Source organism: Amblyomma maculatum, chromosome 4 (genome assembly GCF_055883805.1).
Source record: "Amblyomma maculatum isolate TAMU_Amacu chromosome 4, ASM5588380v1, whole genome shotgun sequence".
NCBI lineage: Eukaryota > Metazoa > Arthropoda > Arachnida > Ixodida > Ixodidae > Amblyomma > Amblyomma maculatum.
In genome coordinates this window covers 164584713-164601585 of record NC_139347.1, presented here as the reverse complement: position 1 = coordinate 164601585, position 16873 = coordinate 164584713, and the positions used below count along the sequence as shown (strand labels likewise).

At 42.6% G+C, this 16873-nt stretch overlaps 1 protein-coding gene across 3 annotated transcripts in view; it reads left to right on the top strand.

Moving 5' to 3' along the window:
* The window catches only part of LOC146193401 (uncharacterized protein KIAA0930 homolog), a 38011-nt gene extending 27653 nt beyond the window's left edge, over positions 1–10358 (top strand). For all 3 annotated transcript variants that reach the window (XM_084602747.1, XM_084602748.1, XM_084602746.1), the window contains one exon: positions 2801–10358. In XM_084602747.1, the coding sequence (XP_084458873.1) occupies positions 2801–2841 (41 nt within the window). In that variant the 3' untranslated portion in view covers positions 2842–10358. The remainder of the gene's footprint in view (positions 1–2800) is intronic.
* Positions 10359–16873: the final 6515 nt, after the last annotated feature.

The following is a 16873-nucleotide window of genomic DNA, read 5'->3' as shown; positions in this document are numbered from 1 at the left end:
GTAGTCTTGGTGCTATGGGCAGTGTCTATGATGGCTGCTTCCCTCACCTTTCGATATCATCCGACTTGGCTCTTGTAGTAATACAGGACCACAGCTGTAAACTAGGTTACGCTACTCTCCTAGGTTACTCTCCGGACTAGGTTACACCCAACATAAGCACACTGCATAAACAAGGTTGGACATATCTGCCATCATAGCCAAGTTGTTGTTAATACACCATGCATGAGATATGGGGATCAAGAGATCATCGTGGGTATCCGTCCTACTTATGGAAAGAAATTGTTCTTTCTTCTGCTTTCTAATCAGTTATCTAGCAGTTGTGAAATGGTAAGGCTACAGATTTCTCATTGATGAACAGCAGAAAACTACAAACATTTTCCTGTGCTTCCCTTCGTTTTTTAATCACTGTTAGTTTTGTTAAAGCCCATAGTATACCCAGTTTTCAAACAGCATATCGCAGGTTCTTCGGTTTTCCTTAAAGTGCCTTGTCAGCTCCTCAAATATATAGATCCTTACTTGCCTCGGCTCGGGCTTTCTTTAGCACTTTAATGGTACTAATTGTTGATAGTGCACTGTCTACCATACAGATCTTGGGACTAATTGTTGATAGTGCACTGTCTACCATACAGATCATTTATTGATAATTCAATTTTGTCTTGACGGATCTTGCACATGCATTAAGTTAATTCCTCAGCACCTTCTGAATGATGTCCGGTTTCCTTGGAACTATAAAGACTGAGAAGCGCTGATGTAGTTAAGACCCCATGAGTTTCTGAAAATATTAAATTTCGTGAATTGAGAACGGAGCACCTGCAGTGATTTGCAGGCAACCTTTGGTGCATGAATGTTTGCAGCCTGTTGTGCAAAAGGGTCTGCATGCTTCACCATGACGGCCTAAGGTTATTGATAAATTGGCTTTTCATTGTATCTCATCATGCTGGTAGGCGAGTTCACTATCTCAAAGCACAGCGAAAACCAAGACAGAAGATTTTCACACATTGATAGTTAGAGTCCAGATATAATGCAATTCTGAACGAGTTGATTGTAGGAGAACAAGCACATTGTGGAATGTTTGCCGTAATACTAGTTTGATGGGCGTTAGCATTACAACACATATCATAGAGGCCTTTGGTGCCACATTGCATGTTTCATAATGATTCAGACAAATAAGTTGCATTCTCATCATTTTGTTATTTTGGCTGATGTCCACAGACACAGTGTCATCAAAGAGTAAAAATGAAAGGCTGCTAAGGGCAAAAGAAAAAAAACAACTGAAATGTGCTCACTTTGGGTAGATGGAAATAACGTGAAAGCAAAAGTCAGATGGGAACGCTCATATCGCTCACTGCACACACTAAAAAAATCATGGACATTGCAGTGAGGCACTCTTCACATCAACCAGAGAATGAAGTGAGACTGCACAAATTGTGCACCATTGGGTGCAGCAGAAACGAAGGCACAATATGTAATCTTGTTTTTGTTTTTGTTTTTTTATTTTGAGAGGGGTGGATTGGGAACTAGCCACAATGTACCTATTCTAATAGGTATGTACTAGTCATACATATTTCAACCATTCTGTAATGCGGCGAGGTTTGACCTTAGTTGGCCAAATGAAGAGAGTGTCTGCAAAAAACTGCTGGTAGGGGAACCACTAAATTTAGGGCACCATGCTTTTTTTGGTTGGCTTTATCACCACTGTGTCCTCCATGTTGGAGTGCCATCATGCCACCTGTAGAAGCTGTTCAGAGTGACTGGAATGCACAAGTAATCTGGCACAAATAAAATGAAGCAAAGTAGGATCTTTGTCCTTAACTTTTTTTTAGCATAATGAGCAGCAAGTGAACAAAGGTCAGGTCGTAGTAAAGTGAGTGGGATCTCACTACTGCGACCACCATTTTTTCCCACCAAAAAAAGGCTGCCAGAGGCGACTGGGTACTACCGGTGCACAGGTTGATGGTATTCATTTCTGTGGTGTCTGGTTTCAGCTAGTCATTTATCTCAGCCACTTGGCATCTTGGTTTGAAGTTTGGATACTATTTGCTTCATGCGGATGACCTCGTGCTGTTGTTGGCTACAGCTGGGTACAGCCAGGTTCTGCTTTATATCAGTGTTGGCCGGTTTAAAAAATGGCACACACATGAAAACGGAATTTTTCTCTTATTTAATTGTGTGTATGCAATCATTGGTGATGAATAGCATTGCAGGGTCACCCATCTAGCGAGGAACCATCAGCTGGCCTTGAAGGCGTTTTGGTTGAAGTGCTTTCTTCTAGAAGCAGCTTCGTGCATTTTTCTAAAAAATTTGAAGATAGTTTAGTATAGCTGGAATAGATAGACAAGGATGCAGTCCACTATTGCGGACTGCTTTGTTTGTAGCTGCAGCTGGCTAGGTTTGCGATAACTGCCAGGTGGAACAATATGTTATTCAGTTAGTAAGCTTCACTCCAAGCCACGAGCCATGGTTTCAGGATGTAGTAATTGGATCCTTCTGTCACCGTTAAGGGGAAAGAGGCTTACCTCTTATGAATCCTTTGTTGTTTGCTGTTGACCATGCAGTATGCAAGTTTGGCAGCATAAACATGAGGACCGTTCATTGTTATGGATAATTTCTGTACCCTAAGTGGACACTGTAGGCTCCTGGATGCTTTTCCATGGCTGTTTGCCAGCTATAATCAACGTAAAGCTTGCTTACTATACCTGTTAAGCTTTCCATCTGACATTAGCGACTCCTGTTATCGGATGTCTGCTGTGCTTCTTTAACGATATAACAGTTGTCGACATGTTTTTTTAATATCTTGCAGATCTCCTGGACATTCGACGTGAGCCACTGCTCACCTTCTAGCCAGCCTCAACTCACCAGACTGACACTGCGGGGCCGGTTTTGTATATTCTAGTCCCATGTGACAGTGAGAACTGTCATACTGTGTCCCTTGCACCGAATACGGTTGGCAGGGATAATTCATCTGCGGCAGCATTCCCGACGTGAAGAAACCATGCGAGATTCAATATTCTGCACCGTATCATGTTGGGGGTGTTGCATTTTAGCACCGTTTAGTTCGCGTCGAAGCAGAGTTATCGTAGGGTCATGACACATTAATTTAAGTCATAGAAAAAGGAAAACAGGAATATATTAATATACCAGGTTGCAGCACGTTGAAGCAGTTAATGCGTTGAAGTGTTAACAACTGGCCACAGCACTTGAATATGCAGTCAAAACCACTTACAACATGCCACCTGGAACAATATATTGGATATAACAAATAATTACTTGTGCACCACCAGCTTCTTTATGTTTTCTGTGACAGAATAAATTGCTTACAACAGTGCTGTCTTGGCACATTATCACCTCTAACAACTAAATCTGGTCACTGAAAGCCAACCTTAAGAAAGAGACAAAGGCACGATACTGTTACAACTGCGCCAGTCATGTCACACACAAGGCAAAAGTGATCGCATGATGAGCTAGTGGAGACTGAGCGGCAGATTGTCCTCGTGCTGTGAAAGTTAAGATGTCACGTGACCACATACAGACGTCATGCCCGCTGGGGATGCTCGCATGCCACGGCAGCTTAGGGGAGGAAAAAAACACCTTCCAAAGTCTCCTTCGGTGGAGCTGTCCAATATTAACATTTCTAAGGGTGTGTGTCTCTCGTAGAAAACACGCAAGTCGTCGGCCTTAGTCACTGCCTAGTCCACGCGTGCCATATGTAACTCCGTCAGTCATTGAAGTGAACGTGCCTTGGAAGCACGGTTTTCATTTTTCTTTCCGTTGTCAGTATTTTCTTGGTAATACAAGGTCATCGGATTACCTCGCAAGAATTGCTTTCGGAAAGCTGGCTTCTTTCGGATAGCCGGCTTCTTTTGGTATTCCAGTCACACTAAGGTTTGCGAGCTGTCACTAATGTAATGATGTGATGGCGCCATGTCAAGACTTGAAGAGATCTTGCTCGTTGACGGTGCAATCTTCTTGACTGTCACCTGTGCTGACAGTGACAATGAATTGGGAACAATGCTAAGGATGGCTTAGTAGTGATGGAGCCCACCTGGGACTCTCTTGCTCTCCACTCTGGTAATTGCAGTAGTTAGCTACTAGGTAGATGTGAACTAAACGTGCCGGGAATCATCCAAAGCTAACTGGTACAGATCATTGTAAGCTTCTTTGCTGTTATTAAATGCTGTGAAGTTTGCATAACCAGGTTACAACAATTATTGTTAATAACAGCGATCTTTCCTTGGTGCTTCAGTATTGTCATAAGTGGTTTTGACTATAATACTAATGTAATATCTCGCGCTTGCAAGTGAAGCTTCGTGCTTTGCCTTAAGTTGATGGTTGTCGACTTGCACTGCTAGTGTCATGCTCTAGGAACCTCTCGGTCTGAACATGGCTTTGCATTAAGGTCACTGTGCCTCTGGAGCTAATGATTCAGCTTACTTCAACTTCAGTTTTTTCAGACACAACAATGATCTCTGGTGATGGGGCAGAAGTCGGATGTGTTCCGCCTGCCTAGGCCTTTGTACCCATGCACTGCTGAGAAGCAGTATGACAAATCCATACAAACACACTAAAATACATTACATCAAAATGAATGAAATGTAGCTGTGGTCATAAATCTGAGGAACACAGTATATACGCAATACACTGATTGAACTGAAGATGGAATGCACGAAAACAACACTAACAGATTGGAGTTAATGTACAGGTGCGGACATAAGTAAACGGAGCACGCTTTTCGGTTCAAATTAAAATTGCACCTTCTGCCACGGAGATAAGAAAACAATATTTGTCCAAGTGAAAGGGCACTGGCATCTACCGGTTCGCACATACCATGACTGCCAGTTTCAATTATGCAATGCGTAAAAAATTTTAGAAAGAAATAGCGTGCTCTGTTTACTTTTGTCCGCACCAGTACACGGGGGGAAAAGGTGCCTTGGTGGGCACGGGAGGACTTCACACCACTCTGGAAGGAAAAAGAGGAATGTACTAGTGCTGATGGATTGCAGTATTGCACAATGCACAATCCACAACATTTGCATCTGTGAGGTATTGCATGTTGAAGGGAAAGTATAGTTGCGTCAAGTAAGTGAATCCCAACTGGAGCTAGTGCAATAGTGGGAACAAAGATACTTAAATGCTAAGCACATCATTATTTTATCTCAAAATCCTTGGTAAACGGACGCGCAATTCACAGTTTTGTAGTTGTACATTTTCTACGCACCATTCCCAAATGCTTAAGTGACAGTACCTGAAGAGCTTACCACCTGTCACCAAGGTCGCGTCTCCTGCAAATCATCACGTACCCCATCTCCAGTAGACTTGAAACAATCACAGGTGGTCGCATACACTCACTCAGGTCATTCTTGTTGCGTGAAACATCATGAGTTCTTGGAGAGGAAAATGCATTCATCGTCGTCAGCATTTCTTACCTCAACTGTGAGGTACTGGCAAGCTGCCTTCAACATACTCCTCATTGCTCAATATACTGGTATGCTTCAAAATTTGATTATTATGATGATGCAGTACAAAGAACTATCATAACTAGAGTATGTGTGATCACCATCATGCCCCATGAGTGCATCATCAGATTAACTGGTTCACATCCCTGCATGTATCATGCCAGGGCATAAGATGATTCATGCATCTGCTTGCAGTTGTTGCCACCGTCTTGGACCGTCCTTAGAAAATGCAATAAGACTATACAGAGGAGGCAACTTTTAATTAATATGACTGCCTTGTGGCATTGGTTTGTTATATCTGAAAATTCGCTGTAGTGAGTAGACTTAGCATACCATACTGGATTCCCAAAACGTACACTTTCGTGATGCTCTTCTTGCATAATATGGAAGATCGATGATCGATCTGAGGCAGTTTTTGACAGTAGTTGATGCATTTCCACTGTGCTGTTCGTTTTCGCTTCTGGATTGCAAGGCAAGCTTTGGCTTTTGCAGATTAACTTGCCGGTCTCTATCCACAAGCATGCACCTTTTGAATTTGTCATCCAGGGCCGCCATGTTGCGAGATTTTAGTCTTTCAGTCTTCTAGGCTTGTTATGTACAAAACAATGGGGTAATGGTTTAAAATGAGGCTTAAACGTCAACTAGTCGTGATGGCACCATGCTCATGGCATCGAATTCTCAAGTCGGATGAAATTCCATTTTTCTTTCGTGCAAAGTCCGAGAAAGTAGCGGTCACATTTCCAGCGCTTTCTTTTTTGTGTGTGTAACATGAGCCTTTTTAATCTTTGTGGAATAGAAAGGCCATTGAATTTGGACATTCACATGCATCTATGGTAGAGGCTCTCATTGCGACGTGCGAGGTCATTATGCCTGTGCACTTGAGACAGTCGAGTGTCATGTCTATGATCATGCATTTTTTTTTGAGGTTCAGCCATAGCCACAATGAGTGCTGTGAGGGTCATAGCGCGTTCTTTCATACAATGCGAGTGCATTCATTTTAAATTGGCGTGACTGCATGTCAGGTATCTCTTCATTTCGGTTCAGTTACATTGTATACAGTGTTTTGTAAGGTCTCCTGTTGTCATGAACGAGTGATTGCATCCAAGGTACTAGCTTCTAGTTCATTGCCTTGTTTGGGACATTGGCTTTCAACCATTTCCAAATTCACTGCATTCATTCCATTCTGCTTCCCACTTTAGTCGTGGCAACCATCATTGCACAGTGATACATGCCCACAATAAGGTACTATAATGCAACACCCGAAACATGATATGGAAGAATATTTTGTGAAACTGGCGGGTAGTATTTTTCCTTTCCTGGTCTAGTCACTTCTTACACGAATATGTCCAGTAGCTAACGGCTGCTAGTCGGCCATTGAGGCTACCACGGGCAAAGCTCAAAACGATTTGTGGCCAGAATGTTTCTGAAAGGGCAAGGCTTCTACAGTTTTACATTGTCCTATCGAAATGGCGTTTTATCTTGAAGCCAAATCATTGTCTTATTCCCAAATTTACTTTGTGTTTTTGTACACATGCGTCTCTTGTGTGTACAAGCTGAACCGAAGAAGCATACCATTGTGTGCTCTTGCCACCTTACACAGATTGTTTTACACCAGCACCACTTTTGGGGTTCCAGTAAACTTTTTTATAGTTTTATTTTTTTGTAACGAAGGTCCTGGACAATTCATACATCTTTGTAGTCAAGCCATGTGTAATTGTAGATGTCGGTTGGTGACATTTTAGCACCATGTTTTCACTGTGTTAGCCACTTGCTCACTTTGCAATTTCGCTTGCTTGCTGGAAAAAGAAAAGTGTGCCAAAATTTTAGGTTCTGTGAGAAAGAAAGAAGAACCACAAGAAGTTTAAAACTTGTACTTTACAGAGCTGTATTGTGAATTAAGAAATGACCAAAGGGGCAAGTGCCACCACTTTTTGTGCATAAAAAAAAGAATGCCGAATTTCTTTGTCACAAAACTTGGGAGATCTGTTTAAACTGCATTGGTGCTATTTGATTAATGCAACTTGACTTGGGGAAAGCTTTCAGGGCAGAATTCGATTGGGTGTCATTGGCTCGTCTACAATACGATTGCCACTGCACTTTCATAACAGCAGTGGTGTTTCAGAAAAGCTGTAGCAGAGCATGAGAGAGCTGTGACATTGGCTCATATCCCAACTGAAGTAGGTATACATATATGCGAAATCGATGTTGCTATATTATGCTGATAGTTATATTTGGTGGAGCGAGATGATATATCGTTAAAAGAAAATGTTATACGAGAGTGGCAGCTTTGCTGTTGTTTGTGGCTAATCGTACAGCACACAGTTTGTACAGCTTATGAATGTAGGGTAGCGATGAGTTGTTGTTCAGCGTTCATACACGGCACTTGTAACTCTCTTAGAAACTATAAAATTGCTGTTTTGCTTGCTGCACGACCGCATGATTTGAAGGCAGTCACTCAAGCACTGCTGCTTCATCGTGACATTTGTATGCGATCTGTGGAAGATAGAAGTGGCTGCATTCTGAAACAATCACTTTTTCTCCTGCTGTGAAGAATAGAGGCTGTAGAGTCAGAGTAAGCTGTATGGGATTTGTGCTAATACTAGGAGACTCATCTTAAGCCATGGACTGTCACATGGCCCAGAGCCTGTCTAAGCTGCTTTGCACATGGGCATGCCATTGCATTTGCTTTATGCTGGCATTGGAATGTCTCGGTGGTTTTTCAGTTGCTCTCTTCCCTCGAACACAAATGAACCTGGCTGGCTGCTGTGAATTCTGTTTTGAGCTTTGAAATTGCCGTTGCAGTGGTCCTAAGACTATCTGTGGAGTATAAGTAGCAATGAGGGCGTGTTCCAATTAACCACCAATGTTAAAGGGAAATTCTGTTGCATATTTGTACATCAGTTGGTGTGGATGTATCCACACCTGATGATAGCAAGTCTGTAAGGCAGCCGTACACGGGCAAAGATGAGAAATGCATATTCATAGGTATTCATTTACGGATATTCTTTCGTGGTCTTTCAGAAGAAATGTCTTGCCACAATAGTAAACTCAAGAAGATGAGGTGCATTACAGTTCAAAACAACGAAAAAGGGTCAAGGGTGAGCCTCAGTCTATCAGTCTGCTAGCCAAGGTAATGACAAGAAAACTAGTCTTGTAAAAGGCAGTTAGAAAGGTGCCATTGCAAAGCTTGGCTGTGCATGAAGTGTCCTGTGCCTGCCATCTGTTAATTGTGCCATGGAAGTCGATTTATGTGTGGTAATTTAAAAGAACACCGACAAAGTGCGTAAAAGAAAAACAGTTGCTTTGAACTAAAACCTTTGGAAACCGTAGCCTTGAACTAAACACAGACTGTGGAATTTTTTATTGACATGAATGGAGACTCAACATTCTAATGATAATACTAGTCGCTTTCACAGAAGTAACTGGCATATGTTAAAGTTTCAGCAATTTTTAGTGTTAAAGCAGTACAGAACCCACACCTAATGAAAGTGGACCAAATTTAGAGACCAAATCCAGGAACCAAAAATTTCTTTCTTTTATTCTAGACATTTCATTACAGAAATGCCTAATCGTGCGGCCTAGACAAGGACAAGTCCTCTTGTCGAAACGTTGGCTCTGCTTGCGGACTGAGGCTCAACCCTCAGCCCTTGTTCAATGCTCTTTCAATCTAAGTCAAATTGCTTTAAAAGACAAAGTCAAAGGTGGTTGAAGGCCAATTTCTGCTAGATGATGACATCAGGGTAAACATTTATAAAAACACAAGAGAATAAATTCACGTGTAAATAACATCAAATTTTACTACTAGATCACAAGAGTTGCTCGTAGCTTAGGCGAGAGCATTTACTAAAAGCTGCAGCGCTTGTTTTCTCCTCGGCTGCAACAGCCAAAGAATATGCTAAACTTAATGCTGGTGTAATCTCTGAATGCCTTGACATGTGTCATGCAAATAGAGGAGTGATGCTAATGTCTGATTGAATGTATGGGTATATGTATATGCTTTATGAATATTTAGCTGCAGTGGTTCCAAGTACTGCGTATTTATGCTTTGAGAATATACGGACATTGTTTGAAGTCTATCAAAATATTTGAACCTCCATGAACAGTCCAAGCAATGGGCACTTGTGAGGCAATGAGGTGAGCATCCTATTTTGACTTAAGAGGCTCTGACCTATACTGGGCATTGTATAGGTATCTATGGATGATTCAATGATTGTTTCAGAGCATAGACCATATATGTATCGTGGCATTTTGTAGCTGCACGTCAAAAGTGACACTACCATTTATTAATAGAGTGTGCAGGCTTGCAGTCGCAACAAGTCTGTGCATTGTTGCTATGAGGCAGACATGCAGTCATTGAGGGGCTCTGAGCAAGTATGAAAGAGCCCGTGTTTACACATGTTGCACTGAATTCTGTCTACTTTTCTTTTTTTTCCAGCAACTTAGCTTGTTTTGTGTTGTTTCGTGGCTTTTTTTTGTTTCCTAGTGCATAGAGCAAAAAAATGGATTTAACAGGAAGCTCGTAGTTCACACGTAGAGAAAATTGTGTTTTGTTCAGAAAAGTTTTTCTGAGTTGTGTTCACATTGACTACGATTTGAGTCTAGATGAAACACTCTTATCTTATGCCAACTACACATGCTATCTCCGGTGGGATATACGAAATACTCTTTTTGTTAATGCAATGTCAGAAATCCATGAACAAAGTAACTGGGTGCATGCCTGGTGTTTGTACTCCACTCCTCGGCTCAGTTTGAGATGGTTGAGGAAAGTGGACTCTGTAAACAACAGCATTAGACTAGAAACACATGCACTTTTTGGGTGTAAACGAGCTTATAACTTGTGGACTGCATTTGAACACCTGCTGAGAAACACCGCTGGACATAATAAATGCCATTGCTGCAAAACAAGAAGTGGACCGGTTTCTTTATTGGTGAGAAGCCCGGAATTAAAGTTGATTGTAAGAAAAACTTGATTGAGCTGCACGTGACAGTGCCAAAGCATGCGAAAGCATTTTGAGCTCCAATATTTGAGCTTGGGACAGCAAGATGCACCACACAGTACAAGACTGACATAAGTGTACTATATCATGAGAAATTAACATCGATGCATGCTTCTTTTTTAGTTCTGTGGAGCAGTTAGCCTTGCAAGGTGTTCACGGGATGTCTGCCTATGTCACACGGGGAGCTCACAATCACTCGAAATTTCTTACCATAAAGGGTAGGAGAGTTTCTCCTCAATCAAGTTGTCACCATGTCACACAGCTAACGACCAACTTTTCAGGAAAACTGCCAGGGTCCCATTAAGCACTTTTTCCTTCATACATGCACATAAAATAATTGAATTGAATACACACTAAACATTTTCTTAATTGCTTTTGGTCACAAAGTACGGTTATCTTGGCACTATCATCTAGAGCCCTGCCCTGCCACGGTGGCTCAGTGGTTACCATGGTCGAGTGCGCAGGATCAATCACGGCTGTGGCAGTCACCTTTTGATGGAGGTGAAAAACAAGGCTCCCATCTACTCTGTGACATCATTGCACAAAAAGGATCCCCAGTTGGTTAAAATTTCCAGAACCTTTCACTGCAGCATCCCTCGTAATCTGTCTTTTTATGATTTTAGAGAAGAAGAGACCAAATTTTCATTGTCTGTTACGTCTGTGGAACGATATGCAGCACATTACTAAATATGAATAGCAATATGGACCTCACGAAAAAGTGGCAAAGAATTTATATTTGTCATCCCCCCTCCATGCAGCTTGGGCTTCAATTGCAGAGTGACAGCTGTGATGTCATTGATTTATCGTGGTCACGTGAGGAGTACAAAAACTCCAAAATGGTCACTGCTTTATATTTTAACTCACACCAATTCTTATACAAGCATGCCCAAAAGTTGAAATGTGAAAAGGGAGCAGCAAAACTGAATGAAACAAAAATTACTTATAAATTAATGTAGGTGAACTCCATGCTCCGATTGACGTATACCACTGTCTGGTGCGGGAGGTAGCTTTGCAGGTCTTGAGTGAGAAAACACGTGACCCATAGGTGACGTAGCATATAAATCGTCTACACGTGTGTCGTTCAGTTTATTTTAACGTGAAGCGTTACTTCGCTATGTTCACAGATTTCTGACCGCAGACCGTGTCCGCAAAATCGTGTCCGCAGCAGTTGCGGGTAATTGAAAAGTGGTAGAGGTTAGTGACTGGTGTCAATCGATAGAGGCTGACGTAATGTTGTTGCAGAAAAAAATAAGGCCAATAAAATTATTTGGTAATTAATTACAAGCAAAAATGTGTCTGCAGCGGTTGTAATTGAGAAGTAGTAGAGTGTAATGAGTGGTGTCAATCGATAGAGGGTGATGTAATGTGTCCGAAATAATCATTAGGTCAATAAAGTAATTAGGTAATTAACTGGAGGCAAAACATGCAAAATCGTCCGCCGCAGTTGTGAGTAATTGAGAAGTTGTAGAGGTTAATGAGTGGCGTCAATCGATAGGGGGTAATGCAATGTTGTGTGCAAAATAATAATTAGGCCAGTAGGTTAATTAGGTAATTAATGAATGGTGAGAAATGGAAAAGTAAAGGCGAAAATGGTCTTATTAGCGAATATCTTGGCGCCACATTTAAATGCATCAAATACTAAAATATTTAAATCAGTCAATTAGGGTGATGTAAAAGATGTGACGTCACGCAACCGGAAGTAGAGTCGGAAAAGGGCACACGAAGGCATTGGCGCGCAATTTGAAAGTACCGAAGACTAAAATGGGTAAACTAGAAGTGAATTAATGTGACGTCACGCAACCGGAAGTAGATCCGAAAAAAGGCACAGGAAGTCATTTGCATGCAATTTGAAAGTACCAAAAACTAAAAAATAAGAAATGAATTAATGTGACAAAGGATGTGACGTCCAGCAACCGGAAGCAGAGCCGAAAAAGGGCATAGGAAGGGATTGGCGCGAAATTTAAAAGTACCAGACTAAAATGGGTAAACAAGAAGTGAATTAAGCAACTAGAAGCAACCAACAGCAGCATCCGTGCTTTCGCATTACTCCAATGCAGATTCTGCAGTGCTCTTTAATTTTTATTTCTCTCCAGGGCAGTGATTATCTCTAAATAAATTAAGTGCAGGGATTATCGTACTCATTGGGCATCTGAACCATGCCTTAACGGAAAGGAAGAAGGTTGGAGGGAAAAAGTGTCATGCAGGGGCGAGCACTAGAATAATTTCGACCACCTGGGTATTTTTAACGTGCAATAACATGGAGCAGCACAAGGACGGTTTGCGTTTCGCCTCCATTGAAACACTGCGAATTCAGTAGCAGAGTCTTCTAATCACTGAGCCACCGCGGCGGGTGCGTTTTCGCTCATCAAAATACAGACGGTTTAAATCGGTTAATTACGAAATAGCGTGCAGCAGCAGGACGTTTTGACAGGATTGTGTTTGCTGTGTTTCAAATATTAAGGCGAAAGCCTTTAATGGCTCGTGCTGTCGTGGACAAAGTGTGTCCCGCTTTTGCAGCGTTCTGATTGGCCGAGGCGGGATGCGTGCCTGCCATCTGCAATGCCACACTTAAACGTGCGCCAAGAACGCCACCCGACAGGAGCGATGGCGTACTGTCCAAACTTGCACTTGCCGGAGAAAGTGCGATAGATTATACTGGGCCTTTCCTTTCCTGCAAACCAATTGTAATTATATGTAGCACTGCAACGAATGCCGACAAGAGGCTTACGATGGGAGGTAAATTATACGATAGGAAGGGCACGCTTTCAGAGACCCTCTAATTTTAAGGCCACAGCCTTTAATGGCTCATATACCCCGCCGCGGTGGCGCAGTGGTTACGGCGCTCGACTACTGTTCCCAAGGACGCGATATCGAATCCCGACCTCGGCGGCCGCTTTTCGCTGGAGGCGAAAAGGGCGCCCGTGTGCTGTGCGATGTCAGTGCACGTTAAAGAACCCCAGGTGGCCGAAATTTCCGGAGTCCTCCACTACGGCGTCTCTCATAGCCTGAGTCGCTTTGGGACGTTAAACCCCACAAACCACCAACCACCACTTTAATGGCTCATACTGTCATGGACAAAGTGTGTCCCGCTTTTGCGGCAGCTGTCGCGTAGCGTTCCTTGGCGCGCGTTCAAGTGTGGGATTGCAGATGGCAGGAACGCTAGACAAGATGAGGCTTCTCAGGCTTTCGCTTTCAATACTTTAGTTGCTAAGTCCCTCGTAATTTTTAAATGCTTTGCTATCGACGGTGCTTCCAGACCACACATTGCACGTGCTTCACAGAGGATATCTTCTTAAAGTAATGCTTTTATTGACGATGCCATTGGATACGAATCACTCTAACATATTTTGGCAAACACTTTTATGGTCAGTGAAGCCGTTTGACGTGGTCGGCTAATGTTCTGCTGGACAAAGGACTGCTAGACAAAATACAGCTGAAGTACTTGCCGAAGGGCTAATTAGTTTATACTAACAAATAGAACGGCGCAAGGAGACGAACTCCGCGAGTGACAGATATCGCGCCCTTCCTGTAAAGGAACTATAGAACGCCGTTAAACTAAAGCGTTCAACTGAACGCAGATTGTGTTCGACAAAACGCGCGATGTTACAGTGTGCAGCAGCGCTCTGCATTTCTGCACTGCAGATTCTGCAGTGCTCTCTGAATTTTTCAGATTGCAGTTAGTGGGTTGCCTTTCTTTATACACTTTCTAACCATTCCCTTCCATTTGTGCACGCAAAATCGCTCTTTCCCGCTCGTTCATGTTCGAACACTTCAAATTTTCCGCCACCGGCAGTAGTCTTTAATCAATTACCTAATTAACCCGCATCAACTATTTTTGTCACTTGAAAACCTTTCCTTGACGCTCTATTCGAAGGTTCATTTTTCCTATGTACCAACTAGTTCCTCTTTTACAGCTCCGACAAGGTCACAGCCATGCAAAATCCGCTTTTTGGGCAGGCCGTGAGTCTATTATTATAGTGCCTAGAATATACTGGCTAGTGTGCCGTGCGGAGGGCTCTCTCAATGGGAGGAGGTGTCCGCGCCGGCGATGCCTTCCAACTTTGGCCGCTAGGGGCGCTGCTCATCGTAAAGGTGCCGTCGACGCCGTCGGCCGCCGGCGCGCCCTTGATTTGCCGCAGCTGCGCTGGCCGAGCCATCAGTGGGTGCGAGCGCTCTGGACGCGTCTACGCTGTTCTTTTGTTTTAGTCGTTCTGTTTCTTGCATTCATATGAGATAATTAAATTTGCAACGACTAATGATGCTAAAAATAAAGCATCAGGGCAGGGAAAAGACATGTTTCGTGTCGCTCTGTCGGAGTGGCTACCGCTCAGGACTAGGTTTCTATGTTCAGTGTGCCATCGGACCCTGCGCAGCTTGCGTAGTGGAAGCGGCTGATTAAAAGACAGGACCGCAAGTTGACTTCAACGTGTGTTGTCTGCGAAAAATATTTTGAGGAGAGCTACATCGAAAGAACGTTCAAAGTGACAGTAAAGGCATCGTCAACGAGCTCGCTAGAGATAGACTACAAATTAAGCCCGAAACCGTGTCAACGCTATTCGACCATTATCCGAACCATCTTCTGCCTAAGAAGACATCGAAAAGAAAGTTGAGGAACCTCTGTGACCAACCGGCCGCTAAACGACAAAAACGCAGTGTCATAATGCCAGTGGTGCAGACGACAGTCATGCACGCACCGTCAAGGATGTTTGACAATGTTTCCAAGGAGCTGGCAGCAGAAGAGCCGAGCGAGAACTCATACCCGCAGCAGCAGACGTGCAGCTTTGAGCCTCGGGATCCGTTTGACTCAATTTACATACCTGCAACTTGGACCAAATTAACCGAAGCACCTGCTGGATCTGTAGCCTACGCGCGTTATCGAGCCTAAAAAAAAAAAAAAAAAAAAAAAAAGAAAAGAAAAAGAACTTTGTCACTTTGTACATAGAAAAAGTGATAACTTATGGAAGCTTGAACTCAGTTCTGTGGACACAATAGTGTATATTCTCGGAAAAGAAAAACACAAGCGCGTACAATACAACAATATCTAAAGCTGAAGATAGAGCTATATAGGTAGAGTGCACTGGAGGGTCTTTGTTCCGAATGTGGCCTGCAACCAGCTGATTCAGGAAGAAGCACATATCATTCATGGGAATATATTTTGCAGAAAAAGTGTCGCTTGACCGTCAACTCTGAAGGGGTTAGCTGCGCTTAATGCAAATACCAGCGGAGGCTTACACAAGATGCGCAGAAAGAAGGAAAAAGCATGCAACTAGCCAAATAAATGCTGCAACATTTCTCGCGCTCTGAGAAGAGCTAAGAGAAAACTGGCATGGAGCGCAGAACAAGTGGCTCTATTGAAAGCGCAAAATGAGGAGCTAATAAGTGAGTCTGTGGTTAAAGCTTTTTTTTTTTTTTAATCCCGCGCGTGACCTAGACAATTGTGACCGTACAACAACCGCTCGGCTGCTGAAACCGCGAAGCCGAAACTGGTGAAGAAAGTAAATTATAAATTACTTAGCGGTGGTAAGCGAGAAACCACGTGGAGAATTATACAGGAATATCTAGCGCATCATTAGCAAGTGAAAAAAAAAATACCACCAAAAATTGGTATCAGACTACTTTAAAATTATTGCGGTGTCATATGTGCGGCCTTTCTCCAAAACCTTTAGCGGTGCATTTCTATATTTTTACTTGTTTATTGTTGCTGCGCCTTTTTGCTCAAATTTTACTATATTGTAGACTTTGTAAAAAAAAGAATCAGTGATACAATCACCACTTTTGTTTCTTTCCTTTCCTTCTGTTACAAAAGAAAGCACACCGCATAATAATAATTTATGTATGAAGCAACAATTAAGTGACTTCCTAATAAAACAAATGAATAAAGAGTAAGAACAAAAACTGAAGTCAGATTCAGACTGCTTGTGTTTATTGTCGCATATGCGATCTTTGAAAACATGCGCGCGTGCAATATATGTTACGAAAAAGCAAGATCGCCCTTCTTTTCTGTAGCATAAATGTGACGCTATAAAACGTCACTAACCTGATATATATCACCTTAGCAATAAGCATGACTGAATTGCAGAAACGTCGACGTAACCTATCCGAAAGCATGAGGCCCGTATACGTATTGACGCTCGTAGCACTTGACTGCGGCATCGCGATATACCATGGACCATAAGAAAAGACCGAAGAGTAAACAAAATTCAAATTTGGATTAATGAACAGTGTAAAATATTAAGGGTATTTTCTGATACCTGTGTCACACGGACAATAACAGTCGTAGTCGATCCGTTCCGGGTTAGATCGCGACTGAGAATATAGTTCCCATAATTCGGGACAACCACCTGGGCTGACTGAGCGCTCACTCATAAGGAAGATGCATACTATACCTTACATCCGCAATCGCGATGCGTGGATCGCAATCGA